The sequence below is a fragment of the Scheffersomyces stipitis genome, chromosome 1 (genome assembly GCF_000209165.1).
Source record: "Scheffersomyces stipitis CBS 6054 chromosome 1, whole genome shotgun sequence".
Classification (NCBI taxonomy): domain Eukaryota; kingdom Fungi; phylum Ascomycota; class Pichiomycetes; order Serinales; family Debaryomycetaceae; genus Scheffersomyces; species Scheffersomyces stipitis.
In genome coordinates, this window is record NC_009068.1 from 2,795,790 (window position 1) to 2,816,296 (window position 20,507).

At 43.0% G+C, this 20,507-nt stretch overlaps 9 protein-coding genes across 9 annotated transcripts; 6 read left to right on the forward strand and 3 right to left on the reverse strand. All coding sequences in view use genetic code 12, as the record gives it.

Annotated features, from left to right (window-relative positions):
- Positions 1-57: 57 nt before the first annotated feature.
- Positions 58-1,113, forward strand: HUT1 (UDP-galactose transporter; the record flags this gene model as incomplete). Its single annotated transcript, XM_001386834.1, has 1 exon — positions 58-1,113. One exon carries the CDS (start codon positions 58-60, stop codon positions 1,111-1,113), a length of 1,056 nt encoding a protein of 351 aa, XP_001386871.2.
- Positions 1,114-1,330: 217 nt separating this feature from the next.
- Positions 1,331-2,530, forward strand: PICST_34596 (predicted protein; the record flags this gene model as incomplete). The annotated part of the gene is made up of 1 exon (XM_001386835.1): positions 1,331-2,530. One exon carries the CDS (start codon positions 1,331-1,333, stop codon positions 2,528-2,530), a length of 1,200 nt encoding a protein of 399 aa, XP_001386872.2.
- A 497-nt stretch (positions 2,531-3,027) lies between these two features.
- Positions 3,028-4,473, reverse strand: EGC3 (endoglucanase family 5 glycoside hydrolase; the record flags this gene model as incomplete). Its single annotated transcript, XM_001387062.1, has 1 exon — positions 3,028-4,473. The coding sequence occupies one exon, from the start codon at positions 4,471-4,473 to the stop codon at positions 3,028-3,030; it is 1,446 nt and encodes a 481-aa protein (XP_001387099.1).
- A 1,240-nt stretch (positions 4,474-5,713) lies between these two features.
- HXT2.1 (hexose transporter (tentative)) lies at positions 5,714-7,195 on the forward strand (the record flags this gene model as incomplete). The annotated part of the gene is made up of 1 exon (XM_001386836.1): positions 5,714-7,195. One exon carries the CDS (start codon positions 5,714-5,716, stop codon positions 7,193-7,195), a length of 1,482 nt encoding a protein of 493 aa, XP_001386873.2.
- A 455-nt stretch (positions 7,196-7,650) lies between these two features.
- Positions 7,651-9,639, forward strand: RPD3 (histone deacetylase transcription modifier; the record flags this gene model as incomplete). The annotated part of the gene is made up of 2 exons (XM_001386837.1): positions 7,651-9,276; positions 9,469-9,639. Exons 1-2 carry the CDS (start codon positions 7,945-7,947, stop codon positions 9,637-9,639), a joined length of 1,503 nt encoding a protein of 500 aa, XP_001386874.1. The 5' UTR covers positions 7,651-7,944.
- Positions 9,640-10,360: 721 nt separating this feature from the next.
- On the forward strand, positions 10,361-11,641 carry POS5 (protein involved in oxidative stress; the record flags this gene model as incomplete). Its single annotated transcript, XM_001386838.1, has 3 exons — positions 10,361-10,912; positions 10,997-11,459; positions 11,508-11,641. The coding sequence occupies 3 exons, from the start codon at positions 10,361-10,363 to the stop codon at positions 11,639-11,641; spliced, it is 1,149 nt and encodes a 382-aa protein (XP_001386875.2).
- Positions 11,642-13,044: 1,403 nt separating this feature from the next.
- SSN6 (glucose repression mediator protein) lies at positions 13,045-17,305 on the forward strand. Its single transcript, XM_001386839.1, has one exon. The coding sequence runs from the start codon at positions 13,927-13,929 to the stop codon at positions 16,372-16,374; it is 2,448 nt and encodes an 815-aa protein (XP_001386876.2). The 5' UTR covers positions 13,045-13,926; the 3' UTR covers positions 16,375-17,305.
- A 536-nt stretch (positions 17,306-17,841) lies between these two features.
- Positions 17,842-18,600, reverse strand: PICST_69689 (hypothetical protein; the record flags this gene model as incomplete). The annotated part of the gene is made up of 1 exon (XM_001387063.1): positions 17,842-18,600. A coding segment is annotated over one exon (564 nt), but the record flags the coding sequence as incomplete, so codon positions are not given.
- An 803-nt stretch (positions 18,601-19,403) lies between these two features.
- Positions 19,404-20,033, reverse strand: PICST_53805 (predicted protein; the record flags this gene model as incomplete). Its single annotated transcript, XM_001387064.1, has 1 exon — positions 19,404-20,033. One exon carries the CDS (start codon positions 20,031-20,033, stop codon positions 19,404-19,406), a length of 630 nt encoding a protein of 209 aa, XP_001387101.1.
- Positions 20,034-20,507: the final 474 nt, after the last annotated feature.

The window sequence follows — 20,507 nt, forward strand, 5'->3', positions numbered from 1 at the left end:
TAGGAACAGCATGTTAAGAATTGCAATAAATTCTTCTTCACCAAACATCCTAAAAGTATGAAAAAACACGGCCTGTTGTTGACATTGACAATATGTGTATTAGGACTCTATGGGTCCTTCCTCAGTTGGTCTGTTTTGCAGGAAAGAATCAACACAAAGCCTTATGGAGAAAACGAAAACGAAATTGAGTTCTTCAAGGCTCCTCTTATCATCAATATAGTGCAAGCGTTCTTTGCCTCAATAGTAGGTTTTGGCTATTCGCTTGTGACAACGAAAGTGAATCCGTTCAAGATATTCACAGCAAACGAGAAATCAGTTGCAAGAAAGTACATGTTGTCGCTATTGTTAATTTCCATCACCTCCAGCTTGTCTTCTCCCTTGGGATACCAGTCCCTTAAACATGTAGATTATTTGGCCTACTTGTTAGCCAAGTCGTGCAAGTTAATTCCTGTGATGATCATCCATCTTGTTTTCTATAGAACGAGATTCCCTGTGTCGAAATACATCGTAGCATCGTCGGTCACTTTCGGAGTGACTCTCTTCACTTTGGCACATTCATCTAAGTCTTCCAAATCAAGCATAAACGACGGCAAAACTCTCCTTGGAATGGCTCAGCTAATTGGCTCCATGCTTTTAGACGGTCTTACAAATTCTACCCAGGACCAGATGTTCAAGTTGCTGTCACCTAGTGGCAGCCAAAATATGGTAAAAATAACAGGCGCAAAGTTGATGTGTATTCTCAACTTGTTTGTGTGCGCTTTGACGTTGGCATACACCGTCATATTTGCATATGAAAGTGAAGTCGTCTATACGCTTAACTTTTTCCACAAGCACCCAGAGGTGTTGTACAATATCTTGGAGTTTTCTGTCTTTGGAGCCGTGGGCCAGGTGTTTATCTTCATCATCTTAGAGAAGTTTGACTCGTTAATTCTCGTCACAGCAACTGTTACAAGAAAGATGATCAGTATGATCCTCAGTGTCGTATTGTTTGGTCACTTCTTGTCCAGCATCCAGTGGTGTGGAGTTGGTCTCGTTTTTGGAGGCATAGGCTACGAAGCATTGGTCAAATTGAACTCAAATAAAAAGGTCTCAAAGGAGAAAAAGAGCCAATGAAGACAACAACGCCCTCCCACTACTCATCTTAGACCCCTTGCATATATAATGTAAAATAGAATATAGAATCGTTGTAAACCATTGTCCGAAGAATTGTAGATTTTCACATGTCCTGTGTCACATGATTATATTCATACAGGATGATTAGTAGGCTGAAGTTTCCAGCTTTTGATCAGGGAAGCAATTCGTTGTTTACAAACCAGCCTTCTTGTTCAAGATGCTAATCTCGCATCCTTCCATAATGTTCCGACAACATGCGTGGCTAACGAACTTTGAGCAATTTTGCTGTTTTTTGGCTGGTTTATTTCCAAAGGTGTTTTACACTTCTTTATTGACATGGTCGCTATATGTCTTGATATTTGTAGCGTCTAACAAATACATATGGACCGACTACGGCCATCGTTCCTTGGCAATAGCTATTGATATTGTGGGGATTGTCACCTATTTATTTTCGATATACACATACTACAAGGTGATACACGTAGGGCCTGGATCACCTTTGGATTATCCAGAATTGATTATAAGAAATCTAGAACTGCTCAATAGACCTAGTCAGACAACGTATCAATCGGCTAACCCTTTTGACACCACTACAAGCACAATGTCGGAAGCTGAATCTCAGATGTTGATGAATGGCACAGAAAGTTCAGATTGTCCAGAGCCGGAACTGCCCCCAGCACAGTTCTTGGAAATCCACACTATAAACTCGCCTTCGCTGTATAGGTATTGCAGCAAGTGCTCCGTTTGGAAACCTGATAGGACACATCATTGCTCAGCTACTGGCAAATGCGTTTTACGTATGGATCACTACTGTCCGTGGTTTTCGACTACTGTTGGCTTTTTCAATCAGAAGTTCTTCATTCAGTTCTTGGTGTACTTGACAATTCATTCATTTTACTTGTGTATAGTGTCGTCTGCGATCTTGTGGAAGTTTTTGGCGTCCAGTGCTTATGAGGAAGAGTTTATCTCGATAAATGTAGTAGCTCTATTTGTACTCTCATTGGCTTTTGGGATTGCTCTTGCTTGCTTTTCTGGGCTCCAGATATATTTTCTACTCTTGAACATGACGACCATAGAGTTCCAAGATTTCCGATGGTCCAGTATGAGGAAGATCGGAGGATCATTTCAGTATGACTTCGATTCTACTGGCAAGCAAAAGGCCCTAGGTCATATCTACGACTTGGGTTACTATAAGAATTTCACCAGTATTATGGGGCATACATGGAAAGACTGGCTTTTACCATTAACTGTGACCAGCCATTCGATAGAAGACAAATACAACAACGGAATCAACTATGAGATCAATGAGGAAGAGTACGAAAGACGGTGTCTGAGTGCACGGTTGCAGGATCAGTTGAACGAACAGTTGGCAGAGTACAAACGTAGAGCCAGACAGCAACGTGAAGAGGAAGTATAGATTATAGAAAATGTACCATAATATAAATGTACCATAGTTAGGATATTCGAAGTTGTAAGCAATGGAGAGCTAGAACAGATGGAGTATCTGAAAAGTTTAATTTCGACCCTAGAGGCTTGATGGCGACTTTCTGTTCGGCGGAAGACCTCTGAAGTACCAGAAAGTTTGAGTGGTATAATTAATAGATAAGGTACAATTATCGCTGCAATTCTCCAAAATAGTCAGAAAAGTAAATGTGCTGTAAAGCCTAATTGTCTGTTGATAATGTTATCAATTCCCCACATTTATACAAAGAGTGTTCCATTTTGAAATATTGTTAATTTACGATATTCGATGTTGGGGAGTAGACGGGGAAATTTCTACATGTGGGAGAGATGCCAGTTCTTTTTGATATCCTTCCAGAAGTCTAATAACGAAAGAATAATCTCTGCTCAGTTCAGTTACAACTAAAAAACCAGACATTCATGTTTATTAAAACTTTATAACTAAATAAAAAGCTAGTATTCTTTCAATATCTGATTCAATTCCTCTCTTTGATCTAGATTCTCAAATTTGAAAGAAGCAGCTAATTCGTCAAGTTCTTCTAAAGAAAATCCAACGAACAAATCAGCATATTCATGTTGAGCGTATTGTGAAAAGAGCATATCTCTAGAAACACGGGCCAAATATTTCTCCATTGTCCATGTATGAGGGTATAGAACTTTATGATACTTTTCTGGGACATTGGCTTCCATATGGTCTACCAAGTTTTGGTACAATTGATTATAACCCGGGTCAATGTCATTGCCCCATTTATCTAAACCCAACTTCTTCTTCTTAAGTAGCCATTCTCCAAATACCTCATACCATTTTGACTTGGGAGAGACGTAAGTCAAACCTTGGAAACCAATATCTTTGTACAACCAAATTGACCACGAAATAGGGGAGCCGTCACCTGATGGATCTCCCTTTCTGTAGACTTCTAATTGGTCTTTCAAGACATTGAACCGTGCCCGGTTGATTACTTCCGGATTTTTGTCACCTCTTTCCTTTGAAGCATAAACGGGTCCAAACTCACCATTCCAAACAGGAACTTTGTATTCACTTTGGTACTCGATCTTTCTGTTATATTGAGATTTTAATTTTGACTTTTCCTCTTCTGAACCAGTGTATAATGCACCTTCAAGATTTGGGAAACCATAGGTAGAGTAATCATGAATTGAATATACTGTATTAGGAATATAGGATTCTGGCGAAGGGAATTTCCTGAAGTCCATTGCATATGTGTTTCCATCAAGGAAGAAAATGTGGTTGGGATCAATGGGTCTAACTTCGTCGTGCAATCTTTTGTAGAAGTCGACCAACTTTTCAGAGTCTGAAACGGCAGGCTCGTTCAATGGATTGTAACCAGCAACCCAGACATTGTCTTTGTAATGCTTGGCCAACTCAACCCAAAGGTTAACAATTGAATCTTGGAAAACCTTGAAATCCCAAAAGAGAGACTTGTGAATAGCAGAATCAGAGTGCCAACCTTGGTTCTGTCCACCAGGAGTTGTGTGTAAATCCAAAATAGTATAGATTCCGTACTGGGAACAGATATCTACTATTCTATCCAACAATTCAAAGCCCTTTCCCTTAATTTTGAACAAATCACCATTATCGTCGATGAAGTGTCGATAATTGAAAGGAATTCTCAAACAGTTAAAACCCAATTTATTTCTGTAGAATTCAGCATCCTTCTCAGTCCAGAAATATTCGTAGAACTTTTCGAAAAAATAGTCGAACTTCTCTTTACCTATTTTTTTCTCCAAGACCAACTTATGTTCGGTTTCATGACCGGGATAACCAGTAATAAAGTTCTCCATATTCAAGTGCCCGCCCAAAGCTGCCCCTTTAAGGACGACCGGGGTTCCTTCAGCATCAACGATCTTCGTACCTGCAGTGGTCAAGAAACCGGCAGACATGTTTGTGAGTTAATTCGTAATTACAAAAAATCATAATTCAAAAGATGCCAACTAAATATCACTACTTATCTACGATCCGGGTTGTAGCTTCTTGTTTCCTGATTACAAATATAGAGAAAAGGACGTGGCTTGTCGGGAGAATAGAACATTGAGCCGAACTCCGTTATCAGAAAAGTGGAGGTGCTTTTCCGATTACAGCTGCTTTCTAGAATTGTCACTGTGAATCTATCAAGTGTCAAGATTCTCGGATGAACAGTATTTCCATTTCCTAATGGAGAACTTCGAGATGAAATAGGAAAGTGTTCCAACTCCAGATGAAATAGGAAAGTGTTCCAACTCCAGATAAAATAGGAAAGGGTTCCTACCCCGGATTTTCGAACGGAAAAGTGGAGTCAAAAAGCTCTTCAGCGAAGGAAGAAGGTGCATAAAGAAGAGTTCTTCATTTTCTGCACCTCGGATTGTTAGAGGTCCAGACAGTATTATCTCCAAATTACAATAATGTAGTATAATTAACCACAAGCCGATCAACTACATCCCAAGAATGGCTCTATTACTCTGAGATTAACGTTCAAGTTCTGTAAAATGTGGTGATGTCACGGCAAACTCAGTTGACGCATGGATCAGGCACGGCTGGGGCCGCTATTCATGAAGAGCATGTGGTACGGATTGAGCTTCCAGTGGAATTGTGCGCAGGAGAATGCTTTTCTGTCTGTCGCTTCTCCATCATCTGAACAATCCATTTTACTCCACAGGCATGGACTTTTGACTGGGTGGAGCGAAAATCCCCCACAATCGTATCTTCTTACAAAAAGCCCCCACATTTATATGCATGGTGGGGTAGTGACGTATTCGTATTATAATATTTTTTGGAACCAATATTGCGCATACCTTGTTAGTTTACAATCGGATAGGTACAGGACAAGTACAGTTAGCTGCAAACGAGAAGTCATTTGAATCGCACATCAAGTATTTCACTTCAACTTGAAATTCCCATATAAATACCAGAAGTCGGTCCTACCATTTGGAGAGGATTCTTTTTGGTTGACAATCAAGAAGCGATTCCCTTGTTTGCTTTCGCCTCACAAAATTCTACGATAAAATGGCTGATAAGTCGCAAATGGTCAAAGATCTGGCAGTGTCCATTACTGTTTCAGATGGTATAGAAGATGCCCAAGCCGAATATGAAATCGACAAATACCTCTATCAGAAAGATTCTTGGTGGACATACTCACATTTCAGAATGTTGCATATTTTTGTGTTTTTATGTACTCTTTCTTGTACTACTAACGGTTACGATGGTTCTATGTTGAACGGTTTGCAAGCACTTGACTCCTGGCAGGATGCAATGGGTCACCCAGAAGGCTATAAGCTTGGTTCCCTTGCAAATGGTACAATCTTTGGTTCAGTTCTCAGTGTTTCTGTTGCAGCATGGCTCAGTGACAAGGTCGGTAGAAGAGTCGCTATTATTATTGGTTCTGGTATAGCCGTTGTTGGTGCTATTTTACAAGGTGCTTCTACTAATTTCGCTTTCTTTTTAGTTTCCAGAATTTTGCTTGGTTTCGGTGTTGGAATTGGAGCTATTGCTTCACCCGCATTGATTGCAGAAATTTCTTACCCAACTTTCAGACCAACGTGTACTACCCTCTACAATACGTTATGGTATTTGGGTGCTGTTATTGCTGCTTGGGTCACTTTCGGTACTCAACACTTGAAAGGAAGTGCTAGTTGGAGAGTTCCATCGTATATCCAGGCATTCTTACCAGCAGTGCAATTTGTCAGTCTTTGGTGGTGCCCCGAATCCCCAAGATGGATGATTGCCAAAGGCAGAGAAGATGAAGCCAGACAAATCCTCTTCAAATATCATACTGGTGGGGACCAAGATGATAGAGCAGTAAGATTGGTTGAGTTTGAAATAAAAGAAATCAAGGCTGCTTTGGAGATGGAAAAGATTTGCTCCAACTCTAAGTACAGTGACTTCTTGACAATTCCTTCTTACAGAAAGAGATTATTTTTGCTTTCATTTACAGCTATCATCATGCAATTATCTGGTAATGGGTTAGTTTCTTACTATCTCAGTAAGGTTTTGACTTCAATTGGTATTAAATCTGCTAACGAGCAGTTGATCATCAATGGTTGTCTTATGATTTACAATATGGTTATTGCTCTGTCTGTTGCATTCGTCGTTTACTTATTTAGAAGAAGAACTTTGTTCTTAACGTCCATTTCAGGTATGTTATTCAGTTACATTATCTGGACAGCCCTTTCTGCAGTTAATCAACAGAGAGACTTCAAGGACAAATCATTGGGCAAGGGCGTGCTTGCAATGATCTTCTTCTACTATTTGTCCTACGATATTGGTGCAAATGGATTGCCATTCTTGTATGTGACAGAAATCTTACCTTACACCCACAGAGCCAAGGGCCTTAACGTCATGTACGGGGTTCAAATGACTACTTTAGTGTACAATGGTTACGTCAACCCTATAGCTATGGACGCACTTGACTGGAAATACTACATTGTGTGGTGTTGTTTCTTGGCCTTTGAATTGCTCATTGTCTACTTCTTCTTTGTGGAAACATATGGATACTCTTTGGAAGAAGTTGCAAAGGTTTTCGGTGACGATCCAAACTCTTCCCTCATTCAATCAACTTCTAGCAACGAAAAAGCTTCCATTGAGCATTTAGAAGATACTTCTTCCGCAGAGATCGGAAGAGTCGTCTGAAGAATTCATGCACAAATCAGTATCTTCCGAGAGAACAGAAATTGGTTCTATATAAGTTATTGTCAGACTTTTAATTTTAAATGTGAAACGATAAATGGATAAACGACTTCTAAATTACTGAATGTAAAGGAAAACTATCCTGATTTGTAGAACATAGCTAAAAACCTTGGGATCGCGGAAGACGCGAGAATCCAAAGAAATACCAAAAATGTGTTGGCAGAAACGACGACAAGTTCAAAAAAACTAATATAATGATTCTGCAATTTGTAAATCGAACACTTTCTCGTATTAGGATAAATTAATTGGGAACTGAATTATCCAGACATTACCTTATGTGTGCGGGTAACCCTGGTTCCAGTGGCCACATGCAGTCCGTTACAATGAGCACGACGACAAATTCAACAGGAGCTTTTGATAAAAGCGTAGAGTTGAAAAATTCAGATAACACAACTTGAACAGGGTCCAACTGCTGTGGGGAATACTACTCATAGACGACCTCTCGAAACCAAACACCGACGCGTCCGTTTCAGAGGCTGAATTGACCCAGTTTGTATACTGATAGAGCCGCCAGTCATTTTGTACCAGAAGCCATACTAGATAGCCTACAGGCTCTACCGAAGCATACAGAAAACCAACTAAAAAAAGCTAAAACTTCAAAATCAATTCAAATTTACAAGCAGATTACAACTGCCATTTCAGATCCACGAAATACTCGTACTTTCAAAAAAATTTCACATTAACTACTAGCGATGTACGTACAGCTTCCATTTGATGAGCTCAAGGTAGATCCGACACAGAAGAAGCGGATTGCTTACTTCTACGATGCCGATATCGGCAACTACGCCTACGGAGCCGGCCATCCCATGAAACCCCATAGAATAAGAATGGCCCACTCGTTGATCATGAACTATGGCTTATATAAGAAGATGGAAATCTACCGAGCCAAGCCAGCCACAAAGCAGGAGATGTGTCAGTTCCATACTGATGAGTATATCGACTTCTTGAGTCGTGTGGGACCTGACAACTTGGACATGTTTGCTAAAGAACAGATCAAGTTTAACGTTGGTGATGACTGTCCTGTTTTTGATGGGTTGTTTGAATACTGTGGTATCTCGGGAGGTGGATCCATGGAAGGTGCTGCTCGGTTGAACCGAGGTAAGTGTGATATTGCTATCAACTACGCTGGGGGATTGCACCACGCGAAGAAGTCCGAGGCTTCAGGCTTCTGTTACTTGAACGATATCGTTTTGGGTATTATCGAGTTGTTGCGCTACCATCCTAGAGTATTGTACATCGATATTGATGTCCACCACGGTGATGGAGTCGAGGAAGCATTCTATACTACTGACAGAGTGATGACAGCTTCGTTCCACAAGTACGGTGAGTTTTTCCCCGGAACTGGTGAACTTAGAGATATTGGAGTAGGCAAGGGTAAGTACTATAGTGTCAATGTTCCGTTGAGAGATGGGATTGATGATGCAACGTATAAGTCTGTGTTCGAGCCCTTGATCAGCAAGATCATCGAGTGGTACCAGCCCTCGGCCATTGTGTTGCAGTGTGGTGGAGATTCATTGAGTGGGGACAGATTGGGCTGTTTCAACTTGTCGATGGCTGGCCATGCCAACTGTATCAACTTTGTCAAGTCGTTCAACATTCCCATGATGGTTGTAGGAGGTGGAGGTTATACTATGAGAAATGTAGCCAGAACTTGGGCTTTCGAGTCGGGTTTGTTGAACAACGTGATATTGCCCTCGGAATTGCCTTATAACGAATACTACGAATACTATGGTCCTGACTACAAGCTTGACGTCAGACCTTCGAACATGTACAACACCAATTCGCCCGAGTTTTTGAACAAGATCTTGACCAGCATCATCACCAACTTGGAGAATACCAAACACGCACCATCGGTGCAGATGAACGAAGTTCCTAGAGACGCCGAGGATCTTGGAGACGTTGATGAGGACACCAAAGAAGCCATAGACACCAAGGGTGGATCGCAGCAGGCCAGAGATGAACAAATACAGCCAGAGAATGAATTCTACGACGAGGATGACAAGGATGAGGGCGAAAAGATGATTGTGGACAACAGCGAATCTAATGGCTCAGAGACTACTGGAGCAACTGTAGCTCCTTCCACTAATAATATCGAGACTCAGGCTCCAGTAGAAGCTGCAAAGGAAGTTGAAGTAGAGTCCAAAGCTGAAGTAGAAACTCCAGCAGTAACAACTACAGTAGCAGAAATCCCAGCTGCAGTTGAAACTGAAGTTAAGTCGGTTCCAGATGCTTCTATTGAAGTCAAAGAAAAGCCAATCGAAAGGGCTCCTGCTGAAGAAGCCAAAGATGTCGAAGATGCCAAAGATGCCAAAGATGTTCCATCCGCTTCCGTGTTGACCAAGGAAGAGTTGGACGAGATCGAAGAGTTGAACAAGGGTGTAAATTAGATCTAAAAGTTTCATATGTACTTTAGGATAGTTTTGTATAATTAAGAATTGCTTTGAGAGTTAACAGTAGAACTTGCAAGTGTTTCATATCTCAATTGTCTACTTGCCATCTTAGAAGTGATTAATCTTTGTTAAGCTTCATTCTCTACTTTAACTGTAGTGGTCTTTGTACACTACTACGGATGCTCACTAATATGGAGTCATCGTGAGTCAAAATGAATTTGTTCACCTTTCTTCATTCACAGAACCAGAGTTTCAGTGTATCTGGCAAGGAGTGACTTTACTTGGTAGAACTGACTCCATCAGAGGGACTCAATTGGTAATTTCAACAATATATTCTTCAAGGAAGAAAACTTCCTCTTATTCTTATCTGTTCTACGAAAAATACATTTGCTAGAACAAATTCATTGTCACAATCACCATAAGCACATACTACTGTCCATTTTGCCACACGTACCATCTACTCCTAAGATCAATCCAATCTGTGAATCTCCCAGTCAATCCACTATTTGAATTAAACATTAGCCTTTTTGAATCAGAATATCTATATCAAGTCTTCTGTATACAACTCCAGCTCAATATCATAAGCACCTCGGAAGTACTATATTAGTGCCCCACCTTTAATTCCGCTACATACCTTTTTGATCTTTCTATTTAAACAGCCTTATCCATGGGAAAGATACCGAATTTCCTTCGTTTGTCTGTTCGCTACAACTCAACCATGGCTAACTTAATAGACATAAGACTGGTTACCCAGCTTGGCAATGCCAAATTCCCAGAGTATGTGCAACAGTCCCATTCCAAGTTGCACAACGTCATCTGGAGAACACCGCTTCAAAACATATACGTAGTAAAAAAACCATGGAATTACCACGTCCGTGATGCAATGGTACAGTTCATTGACCACATCCACCACCATTACCCAGCAGTAAACGTCATAGTCAACGAAGACGTAGCAGACGAGTTGGTCCACGAGTTCAGTTCGGGGGGTTGCAACGACTTGGATAAATCAACAAAACATATCTTGTACACGGGAAAATTTGGCGACATCGTAGACAAAACAGACTTGGTGGTGACGTTAGGTGGCGATGGTACGATTCTACGTGCTGTGAGTACTTTCCTGAATGTGACCGTTCCTCCCGTTCTAAGTTTTGCTTTGGGAACGTTGGGGTTCCTTTTGCCGTTTGACTTCAAGAAGGCCAGCGACACGTTCCGTATGGTCTATGAGTCGCGAGCCAAGGCACTTCATAGAAACAGACTCGAGTGTCATGTAGTACGTAAGAATACTCTGTCTGAGGATGATTTCACTCCTGCCTCCAGTAGCAGCAGCAGTGCCAGTAACATAAGACGATTCCAGTTGGACCATTATAAACACCAGGGACAGGTTGCCACCATGGTGCATGCTATGAATGATATCTCGTTGCATAGAGGAAGTCAGCCCAACTTGACGTCGTTGGATATCTACATCGACAACGAGTTCTTGACTACTACCACGGCAGACGGTATTGTCTTTCTGACTCCTACAGGTTCTACAGCGTACTCGCTTAGTGCTGGTGGCTCTATCACTCATCCGTTGGTTCCGTGCATATTGCTTACGCCCATCTGTCCTAGATCGTTGTCGTTCAGGCCATTGATCTTGCCTCTGACATGCCATATCATGATCCGATTGTCAGAACTCAACCGGAACTCGTCTATTGAGTTGACCATCGATGGAATCCCACAGAGAGACTTACTTCCCGGAGACTCTATACATGTAGTCAGCGAAAAAGGTACCATATATGTGCCTGGCCAACACGAGCCACCTACCACTCTCAGCAGACGTCTAGATGTATTGGAGGGAAACCTGGTTCCAGAGACTGAGGAGGAAGATACCAACACCGCGAACACCAATAGTAAGGGCATCTGGTGCATAGCCCGCAGCGAGCACGATTGGACGAAGGACATCAACGAGTTGTTGGGATTCAACTCGTCGTTCCAGGGCAAGAAGCAGTACCATATGTAGAAGCGTATGCCACTGTAGTGTAACTAACTCCAAGTACGCCCTAGGTAGAATGATCCATGTTGGAAGCGATTGACTTCAATATCTAGAGAATATTGTAAATACCGATAATGAACGTTACGAGAACCCTTTTGTATAGAATCACATATGCCTAGAAAACGGTACGGCTCATATATTAACATTGTTAAAGTAGAATATGCTATCTTTTTCACACATCAATGCGTGAGCCAGAGCACTATACATCAGATTGCGCTCAATCTGTGTGGCGGGCACGAGTAGCACCATATGCCAATGGTGTTCAGAATTTTGCAACTTGTTCGGTATAGGTTGTATCACGTGAGCACGACATTAAGGGCCGTTTCCGGGCTCTGGAGTGAATTCTTTCGGGATTGCCGATTGTACTGCCAGTGTTGGATTCGGCGAAGAATGGCGGTGGCGACAGAGGTGGCGAAGAGCGGCGGCAAAGACAGCACACACGACACAGAAGACAGAGGCAAAGGCTACAGAATAATTCGAATTATAGAGAGATGATCTGGATTTACGAGACTAGTGAAATTTCGAAAAAGGTAAAGTTTCGGACGTGTACAGTTCCGGCGAAAATACGTACTAAATATAACTAACAGAACATTCGCAGAAGGCACGGCAAGCCACAGAAGCAAAGCCCAGAATAGTAGGGTGCTTAGCGGAGCAGATAAAAATATAACAGCACGATAGCTGGACAATTTAGAGATGGGAGCAAGAAGCAGAACGGTGCACAGAAAGTGAAGGGCGCACTCTGATAGGCTGGTTCGTGTTCCATATCGCTGCGTTTCAGCCCGGCTGTTGGACCTGCTCGGGTAAACTCAAAGCTGGGGATACTGGAATGACGAGCGAGCCATTGTGCCGACCATAGAAGGTGACACAAGCCTAAACGAGCCGTGGAAGCGCGAGACCGTAGACCGTAGACCGTAGCAGGAACTTGAGCAGTGAACGAGAGGGCGACATGGACGAGACCGCCGCCGATAGCCGGGCAGCTGAAACCGGCCAGAAATGTCACGTACGACCCAAACGGTGTAGATGTTGTGCTCCTCCACACAGCGACCGTTTACGAATGTGGGAGTCCACAGTCTATGTGACACTGGCACAGGGCTGAACGAGATGAAACCAGAGCGCAGCCTTCTGGCGGACGCGGTGTGCATATGGCGCGCGGGTCGAAAACGGTAAACATCTACACCCCCTATTCTATTATTTTCTGCGAGTGACAATTGCCAACATGATGGGGTGAAAAATAAATGGAGGTGATATTGGTTGAGCACGACATTACACCCCCTGGAAAGTCGGGCTCACATGGATACGCTAAAAGCTTGTAGCGCCAGAGGCACATAATTCTGGAGCGCTGGAAATATGGCCAGACTGCCCGAGCCATGGGCGAATGGCCCCCAGCTCCAGCGGCCACCGAGACGGATCCCAGCAGCAGAAGGACCCGGCGCCAACACTGGGGCCACAATCTGGGCCCAGCTAGGCCCAGGTACGCTACCTCTGGCTCCGGAATATAACCGCAATATACGATCTCCCCCCCATGAATTTTTTCACTCACTAAGCATCACTTAATTTTTTTCTTCGGCGGCGCTTTATTTGTTTGTGCTCGGTGCGTTTCTGTCTATTCTGTATATATAGAGATGCGTCGTCCAGTTGAGAATTGGGCAAGATTTTATTCTCATTTTCAGGGCAGCAGATTTGATAGAGCGATTGTAACTTTCTCCTGGAAGAATAGGAATCGGACGCGAACAAGCCCGCTGAAGCATTTATCGACTGTTCACTGTTGACCGACTACTGCTTCGACATCTGCCTACTCTTTCGACCCGATTGACATTCCTGGTCTTGTACTATTATTATCGCAGCTGGATTTTGCTTCCACCCGCCAGAATTTGTCGCTACGCCGCCTACCACCACGGCCCTTCCACACTCGACACCACCATCTCTGTGCCGTGTCCAGACGTATCTAGATCGTGAGCTCAACTTCTCCACGTCCGTATTGAAATCGTAGCCGTGTCCAATTTTCAGTAGAGCTCGATTCCACGACACAAATACATTTACATTCCATCACCAATTCCACCGATTTCCATCATACCATAATCGCAATCTCACAAGGACGTTACGGAATTTTGCCTACACCAGATCAAGTCGATATATTTAATCATACCAAGTTTCGGTATTCCATATTTAACTACTGCTTCTAATTCCGTCATTTCTGCGGATATTTATTAATACTTCTAAAATCGGTTCGCTCATTCACATCCAACACAGCCATGCTGATGAGTCTAAATAAACCCCTCAACGGCCTGCTCCACCATGTCCACCACTCGCCCAGCTTGACCCAACACGAGTTATCGCAACAGCAACAGCCTATGCTAGCACCACCTCCTCCAGGCTCTGTGGCTCCCCCACCACCACCTCCACTGGCTGCTGCTGCTGCCGCCGCTGCTGCAGCTTCTGTCGGAGCTCCCAATATCCTCAGCGAGACGACGGCAGCTACGTGGCTTGCTATTGGTTCACTTGCAGAGTCGCTTGGCGACATCGATAAGGCTCTAGCTTCGTACGACTCGGCTCTAAGACACTCGCCCAACAATCCCGAGGCACTCATCAAACTCGCCAACATCTACCGCTCCAAAGACGTTTTCTTCAAGGCTGCTGAGCTCTACGAACAGGCACTTAACTATAATCCTGAGAACGGTGAAACCTGGGGACTCTTGGGCCATTGTTACTTGATGCTCGACGACTTGCAAAGAGCCTATGCCGCTTACCAAAGGGCTCTTTACTACTTGGACAACCCCAATGTGCCCAAATTGTGGCACGGAATCGGAATCTTATACGACCGTTACGGCTCTCTTGAGTATGCCGAAGAAGCCTTTGTCAGAGTCTTGGAGTTGGACCCCAATTTCGACAAGGCCAACGAGATCTACTTCCGTTTGGGAATCATTTACAAGCACCAAGGAAAGTTGCAACTGGCTCTTGAGTGTTTCCAGTACATCTTGAACAACCCACCCCATCCATTGACTCAGCCAGATGTCTGGTTCCAGATCGGCTCAGTCTTGGAACAGCAGAAGGACTGGGTAGGAGCCAAAGATGCCTATGAAAAAGTACTCCAGGTCAATCCACAGCACGCTAAGGTGTTGCAGCAATTGGGCTGTTTATACTCACAGGCAGAATCGAGCCCTTCTACACCTTCACAAAATGGATCTGGCGCGGCTCAACCGTTCCAGCAAGACTTGAACATTGCACTCAAGTACTTGATGCAATCGTTGGAAATCGACAATAGCGATGCTCATTCCTGGTACTACTTGGGCCGTGTCCACATGATCCGAGGCGATTTCAATGCTGCTTACGAAGCGTTCCAACAGGCCGTGAATCGCGATCTGAGAAACCCCACATTCTGGTGTCTGATTGGTGTTCTCTATTACCAGATCTCACAGTATAGGGACGCTCTTGATGCCTACACTCGTGCCATTCGTTTGAATCCATACATTTCTGAGGTTTGGTACGATTTGGGAACCTTGTACGAAACATGCAACAACCAGATCTCAGACGCTCTCGATGCCTATAGACAGGCAGAGCGTTTGGATCCAGGCAATCCTCACATCAAGGCTAGATTGGATCAACTTATCAAGTACCAACAGGAGGGTAACACCCATCCTCCACAACCTCCTCCAGTTAGCCAACAGCCTAGATTGCCTCAAGGAATGGTTTTGGAGAGTAGCCAACAGCAGCAGCAACAACAACCCCAGCAATCTCAGCAACCTGCGCAACCTTCTTTACAACCTCAACCTCAACAACAGCAGCAGCCACAACAATCCCAACAATCTCACCAGCCTGCTCCCCCACACTTGCTAGGTAACCAACCAGGTCTGTTGCCTCCACCTCCACCACAACAGGTTCAACAGATTTCGCAACCACCTCCACCTGTTCCAGCTCTTCAACAACTTCCACCACAACAACAGCAACATCTTCAAAGAGCTCCCACTCCTCCACAAGTACAGCCTTTACAGAGACTTCCTGGAAACATAGAACAGCCTATTCAACAATTTCCTCCAGTGACGGCGCCACAGCGTCCAGCCACTGAACTTGCTCCAGCAAACGGAAAACACGACTTGGAAGAGAAACTCGACAATCCTGTCATCAAAAAATTATCTTCAGAAAGAGTTTCTCCAAGACCTGCTCACAACAGCTTGAACTCTCTTATGAACGCAGCTGCTTCTGTAGAACAAGCCGAGGTAAAAACGAATGGAGATATAAAACAGGAAGCTCCACATCCTCAACATCCAGTAGTTCTGCAAGCTACTCCAGTTGCTCCTGCACCTCCTGTTGAAGCTGCACCAGCTGTTGCTTCAGTTGAACCAGTTCAGCCAAAGGCTCCAACTGTAGCAGCTGAAAATGCACCAGCACCACCACAAGCACCAGTTGCTCCTATTCAAAACCAAGCAGGGACTCCAGCTGTGACTGTTTTGGCATCTGCTCCTCCTGTGGCACCCGCACCAGCACCAGTGCCAGCATCTGAACCTTCCCCTGCTAACGGTGCAGCTCCAGAAAATGCCCCGGTAGCTGTTCCTCAGTTTTCTTCTAATGTCACTGGCAAGGAAGAACAAAAGGATACATCTAGCAATGGCAACGAAGAAGAGGAAGTAGAAGAGAAGAAGGACGAAGTAGTAGAACCTCCAATGAGAAAAGTTGAAGAAGACGAAAACTACGATGACGAATAGCCTGCTTTCATTGGTTCTGCTTTGTGAAAATGTTAGATTCTATATACTTGGGGGAGGTTTTCCACAATGTATATATGTACTTTTGAATGCTCTGTATTATTTAGCTTAATTGATATAACTAGTGTAATTGATATGTAAATTTTATTCTTCGACAGCTGGATATCCTCCTGGTAAGTCAGTTAACTCTGCTGGTAATTCTCCCAAGGCTCCTGTCAACTCAAGTTCCACCTCTATGTCGGTATCGTTGTCCTGGTCACGATACCAATCACGAAGCTGTTCAAGATTGAGGTTATCTTCACCTCCTGTGTAGACAAATGAATCTTTTCTAAGGACTCGTATGTCAGACAACTCGATAGCTTTCCTGTGTGCCATGTAGAGATTGAACATATCTTTGACCAAAACTACTCCTACCAACCCTATTATATTGCTCACAAGCATCAACTTGGCTGGAGTGATGGACTTATCCAGAAATTGCAAATTCTTGAAAAGGAGCAGGAACACCACGGCTCCTACTTTTGAGCTTAGATATGGCCATAAGACCGTTGTGATCATACGGATAGTGGACGACTTGTTAAGTAATGAATGGGAAAAGTCATTCTTCAAACAGGCAGACACATTGCAATAGCTAAGAAAGGCTCTGGTTTTGATGTAGTCCTGAAAGTAGTTGAGATTATAAAGTCTCAGTAATAGAAGAAAGCTACGTTTAATATTCACGTACAACAAACCAATCAAAGGTACCTTATAGATAGAGTTGGTACTTTGCTTGACTTCTGCCTTCAATTCGGAGTCCACAGTGAGTTGAACATGGCTGTACAATCCAGACAACTTGGCCAACTGGAAGATAGTGTTTTCCATTCTATTGATTTCTTCTTCGTTCATGGAGTTGGCGATCGTTCTAGGGCGCGAACTCATGGTGTTGTTCAAATGGGCTACGTTAAACGTAAGTCTGAAGAAAATATCATATAACCATCGTAAAGGTATAAGCATGCCGATGATGTTATTGGTTCTCCATAAGTTGATGTTCTTGAAAAGATTGATATTCCGAGAGAGTTTAGAGGGATCACGAATGATATCTGCTAGCAGGGTGCGGAAATTGTAAAACAAGCTCTTGACAAGTTGGTGGTTTCCAAGAGACGATATATATGCGTTTATCATGATCTCAGCTATCCAGTTATTAGCGGAATCTTTATGTTCACCAAATATACTCGACAATAAGGAAGTTGAGCGCAATCTATACAACACAATGGGCAAGACGGGTATACGGGAGAACTTGAGTGGATCAATAATTCCCTTCACTAACGCCTGTTCGAGACTATCAGAGGGTATATTACCATTCCCGTTGTTGCTGAAAAGAATTTGCGACAAGCTGGCATAATTATTGGCCGAAGCAGCAGACTTTCTCGTGAGCATTCGGACAAGGAGCGGACCTGGAACGATACAGTCCATCATCTTCAAACCACAGGTCGTCAAGCCTATATATCCCATGGAAAGGATTCCTGTGAAAACAGAAGTAACGGCTAGAATAATGCCTCCATATTGTACAACTCTAGTAGCCGTTGTTCTGAGTACAGCATTGGCTGCCAGGAAGGAGGAAGACCACATAGTAAAAGCTATATCCAGCTTGCATTGTGGACAAGAAGCAATCAATACGGCTATAAGCGGAGCATCTCGGTTTGTTCTATTCTTGAGGTTTCGCACCCTGATAGACAGGGGAAATGGGGTATTATTATTTGTGTTATTATTCTCATTTTCGATTACATTGCCATTGGTATCATCATTAATAGTAATATTGTCATTGTCATCTACATTAGTGTTATTATTGTCGATGGTTCTCTCTTCGCTACGGTGGTGTCGAAGCAAAGATAAGTTTGTGAGCCATGAAACTACAGATTGTAACGAAAGATGGATATGAACTCGAGTCTCAGTAGCAGGAACTCCCACGCCCACACCCAAATCGGCAGCGCTGCTAAACGAAGCAAAGTCGTTTCTACTGCCAGGAGTCGCCGCAGTTGGATACTCGTCCAAATCCATGGACTGAGGATTGACAATCTGTATTTTATCTGAAGGAAGAGAGTTCAACCAATCTTTCAAACAAACTTTATGAGCCACAAGTGAACAAGTCGAACAGGGATGGATAAAATCTTGAGCGTCCAGAAGTTTGCCGAAGGGAGGAATATCGGTATCTCCTCCAAGACAGAAACAACAGATATCCGGGGTTTCAGACAGCATGGCAAATACAATAAGTGAATGAAAGTCTAGTAGGATGTCCAAGCTTAAAGATTGTTCAGTGAGTTGTGGATCTTTTGGCAAAAGTGAAAGGCAGGTACGACAGTTCGATACTTCAAGATCAGCAAGACAAATATACAATCTCGCAGAGTTTCAGAACCAAAAGTCGCTGCTTTTCAAGGAAGAAAACTAGATGATTGTGATAATTTGAAATAAGTAAGTGACCACCTGAGTATAAACTGGAATGCGCGCTACCAGATGAATTTTTCCGTGAAAGTATGGGGTAAAGTGATGTCCATGAAAGGTATCACAGCAAGTACGCATTAGAAATAGCTGAGAGAAGAGTATGAAGAGTATGGAGGGCCCGAATGAATAGATCGTGAATATCCGATTTGTACTGGGTCAGAAAAGCAGCAACTTTTGGTAGGTTTGCGCTCATATTGGCCCAACAATTTATACTGAGCACTGTCACAGGCCAAGCTAAGCTCAAAAGTGAGCCACGGTATTTGTTAGCTGGAATGTAAATGTATATATGAATAAATGTATATCAAAGTTCAAACTAGCTAGTATATTACTCACAGCAAGTTTATCTTTGGACAAAGAGCGATCCTAACTGTAATAAAAAAGATACACTATTAGGTGTAGACCAATTGACAAACTTTGGACTATATTGTATGAATATATGATCTTCAACAGAATGATTCATAGAAAAGGCCATCAGGAAGAACTTTTAGAAAAGAGGTCTCCTCGGGCCACTTTCCGCTGCAGTTTTGTAGATTTATGGATTTCTAAATGTAACTGGTCTAGAGACTTTGAGCGATATCCAACCCAACAGCGAAATGGTACAATCTGGCATCTACTGTACAACCTTCCTTTTCTACCAATTCTTCCAACTTGCCCAATAGGCCTTTCAAAGGTAAGTGGAACATTTCGATGAACTCGCCGTCCTCCAATTCTGCTTTAGGGTTCTTATTTCTGGGATCTGAGAGATCTACATCTACGTATGCCAACACCATATTAGCATTGGTCAAGCCTGGGTCGCTGAAAACAGCAACAGATTCCCTAGCAAAAGTGCCGTAGTAGCCTGTTTCTTCAATCAATTCTCTGACAGCAGTGCTGGCTATCGATTCTTTTGGGTCTATGAGCCCTGCTGGAAGTTCTAGAACAACTTTACCAGTGGGCGGGCGGAATTGTTTGATAAGTACAACTTCACGATCTCTTCCTTCTTTTTCCAAAATAGCTATGATTGATACAGCATCGACATTGGTAGTTTCAGATCTGGTAGTTCTAATGGCCATTTCCCAGAGTCGATCGTTTCCGTGGGGATCCTGGTATTTGATCTTTCTGGTCTGAATCCAGTTGCCCTTGTCTAACTCTTCAATGGCAGTGATTTTGGCACCGTAAGGAGAACCCTTTGAATGAGATGACGACATTGTTCTTGCAAAAAGTCTTCTGTATACGCTTGTGTGAGTGTGTGGAAGTTGATATTGAAGTCGAGATACGGCTCTCCGCATATAGACTAACAATGATGGAAGGAATTGAAAAAGTCTCTGTTGTCACAGTAGAAGATGGGTATTTAGAACAGAAAAGAAGTAGCTCTACCGCTCTATGGCATCAATTGCTGGAAACCAGAATGTCGAGGTGTTGTTAAAGAATAGGAGAGAAGAGAATTGGTATTCTCCACAATTTTTCACTATTGCTCTCAATTATGCACTTAAGAGTCGCATATATCTTGCACATACAAATTTCCCATACATATTTTTCATAAACTGATAAATCAAAAATAACCAGAAGCCTGAGAGACCGAGTGTATCTTCTTCCCGTGTTTCCATCTTGCCCTGGGGATCCATACACTTGTTTAAGGTAGAAATTCTGAACCATATAAAGCGAATATCGCAGCATAGTCT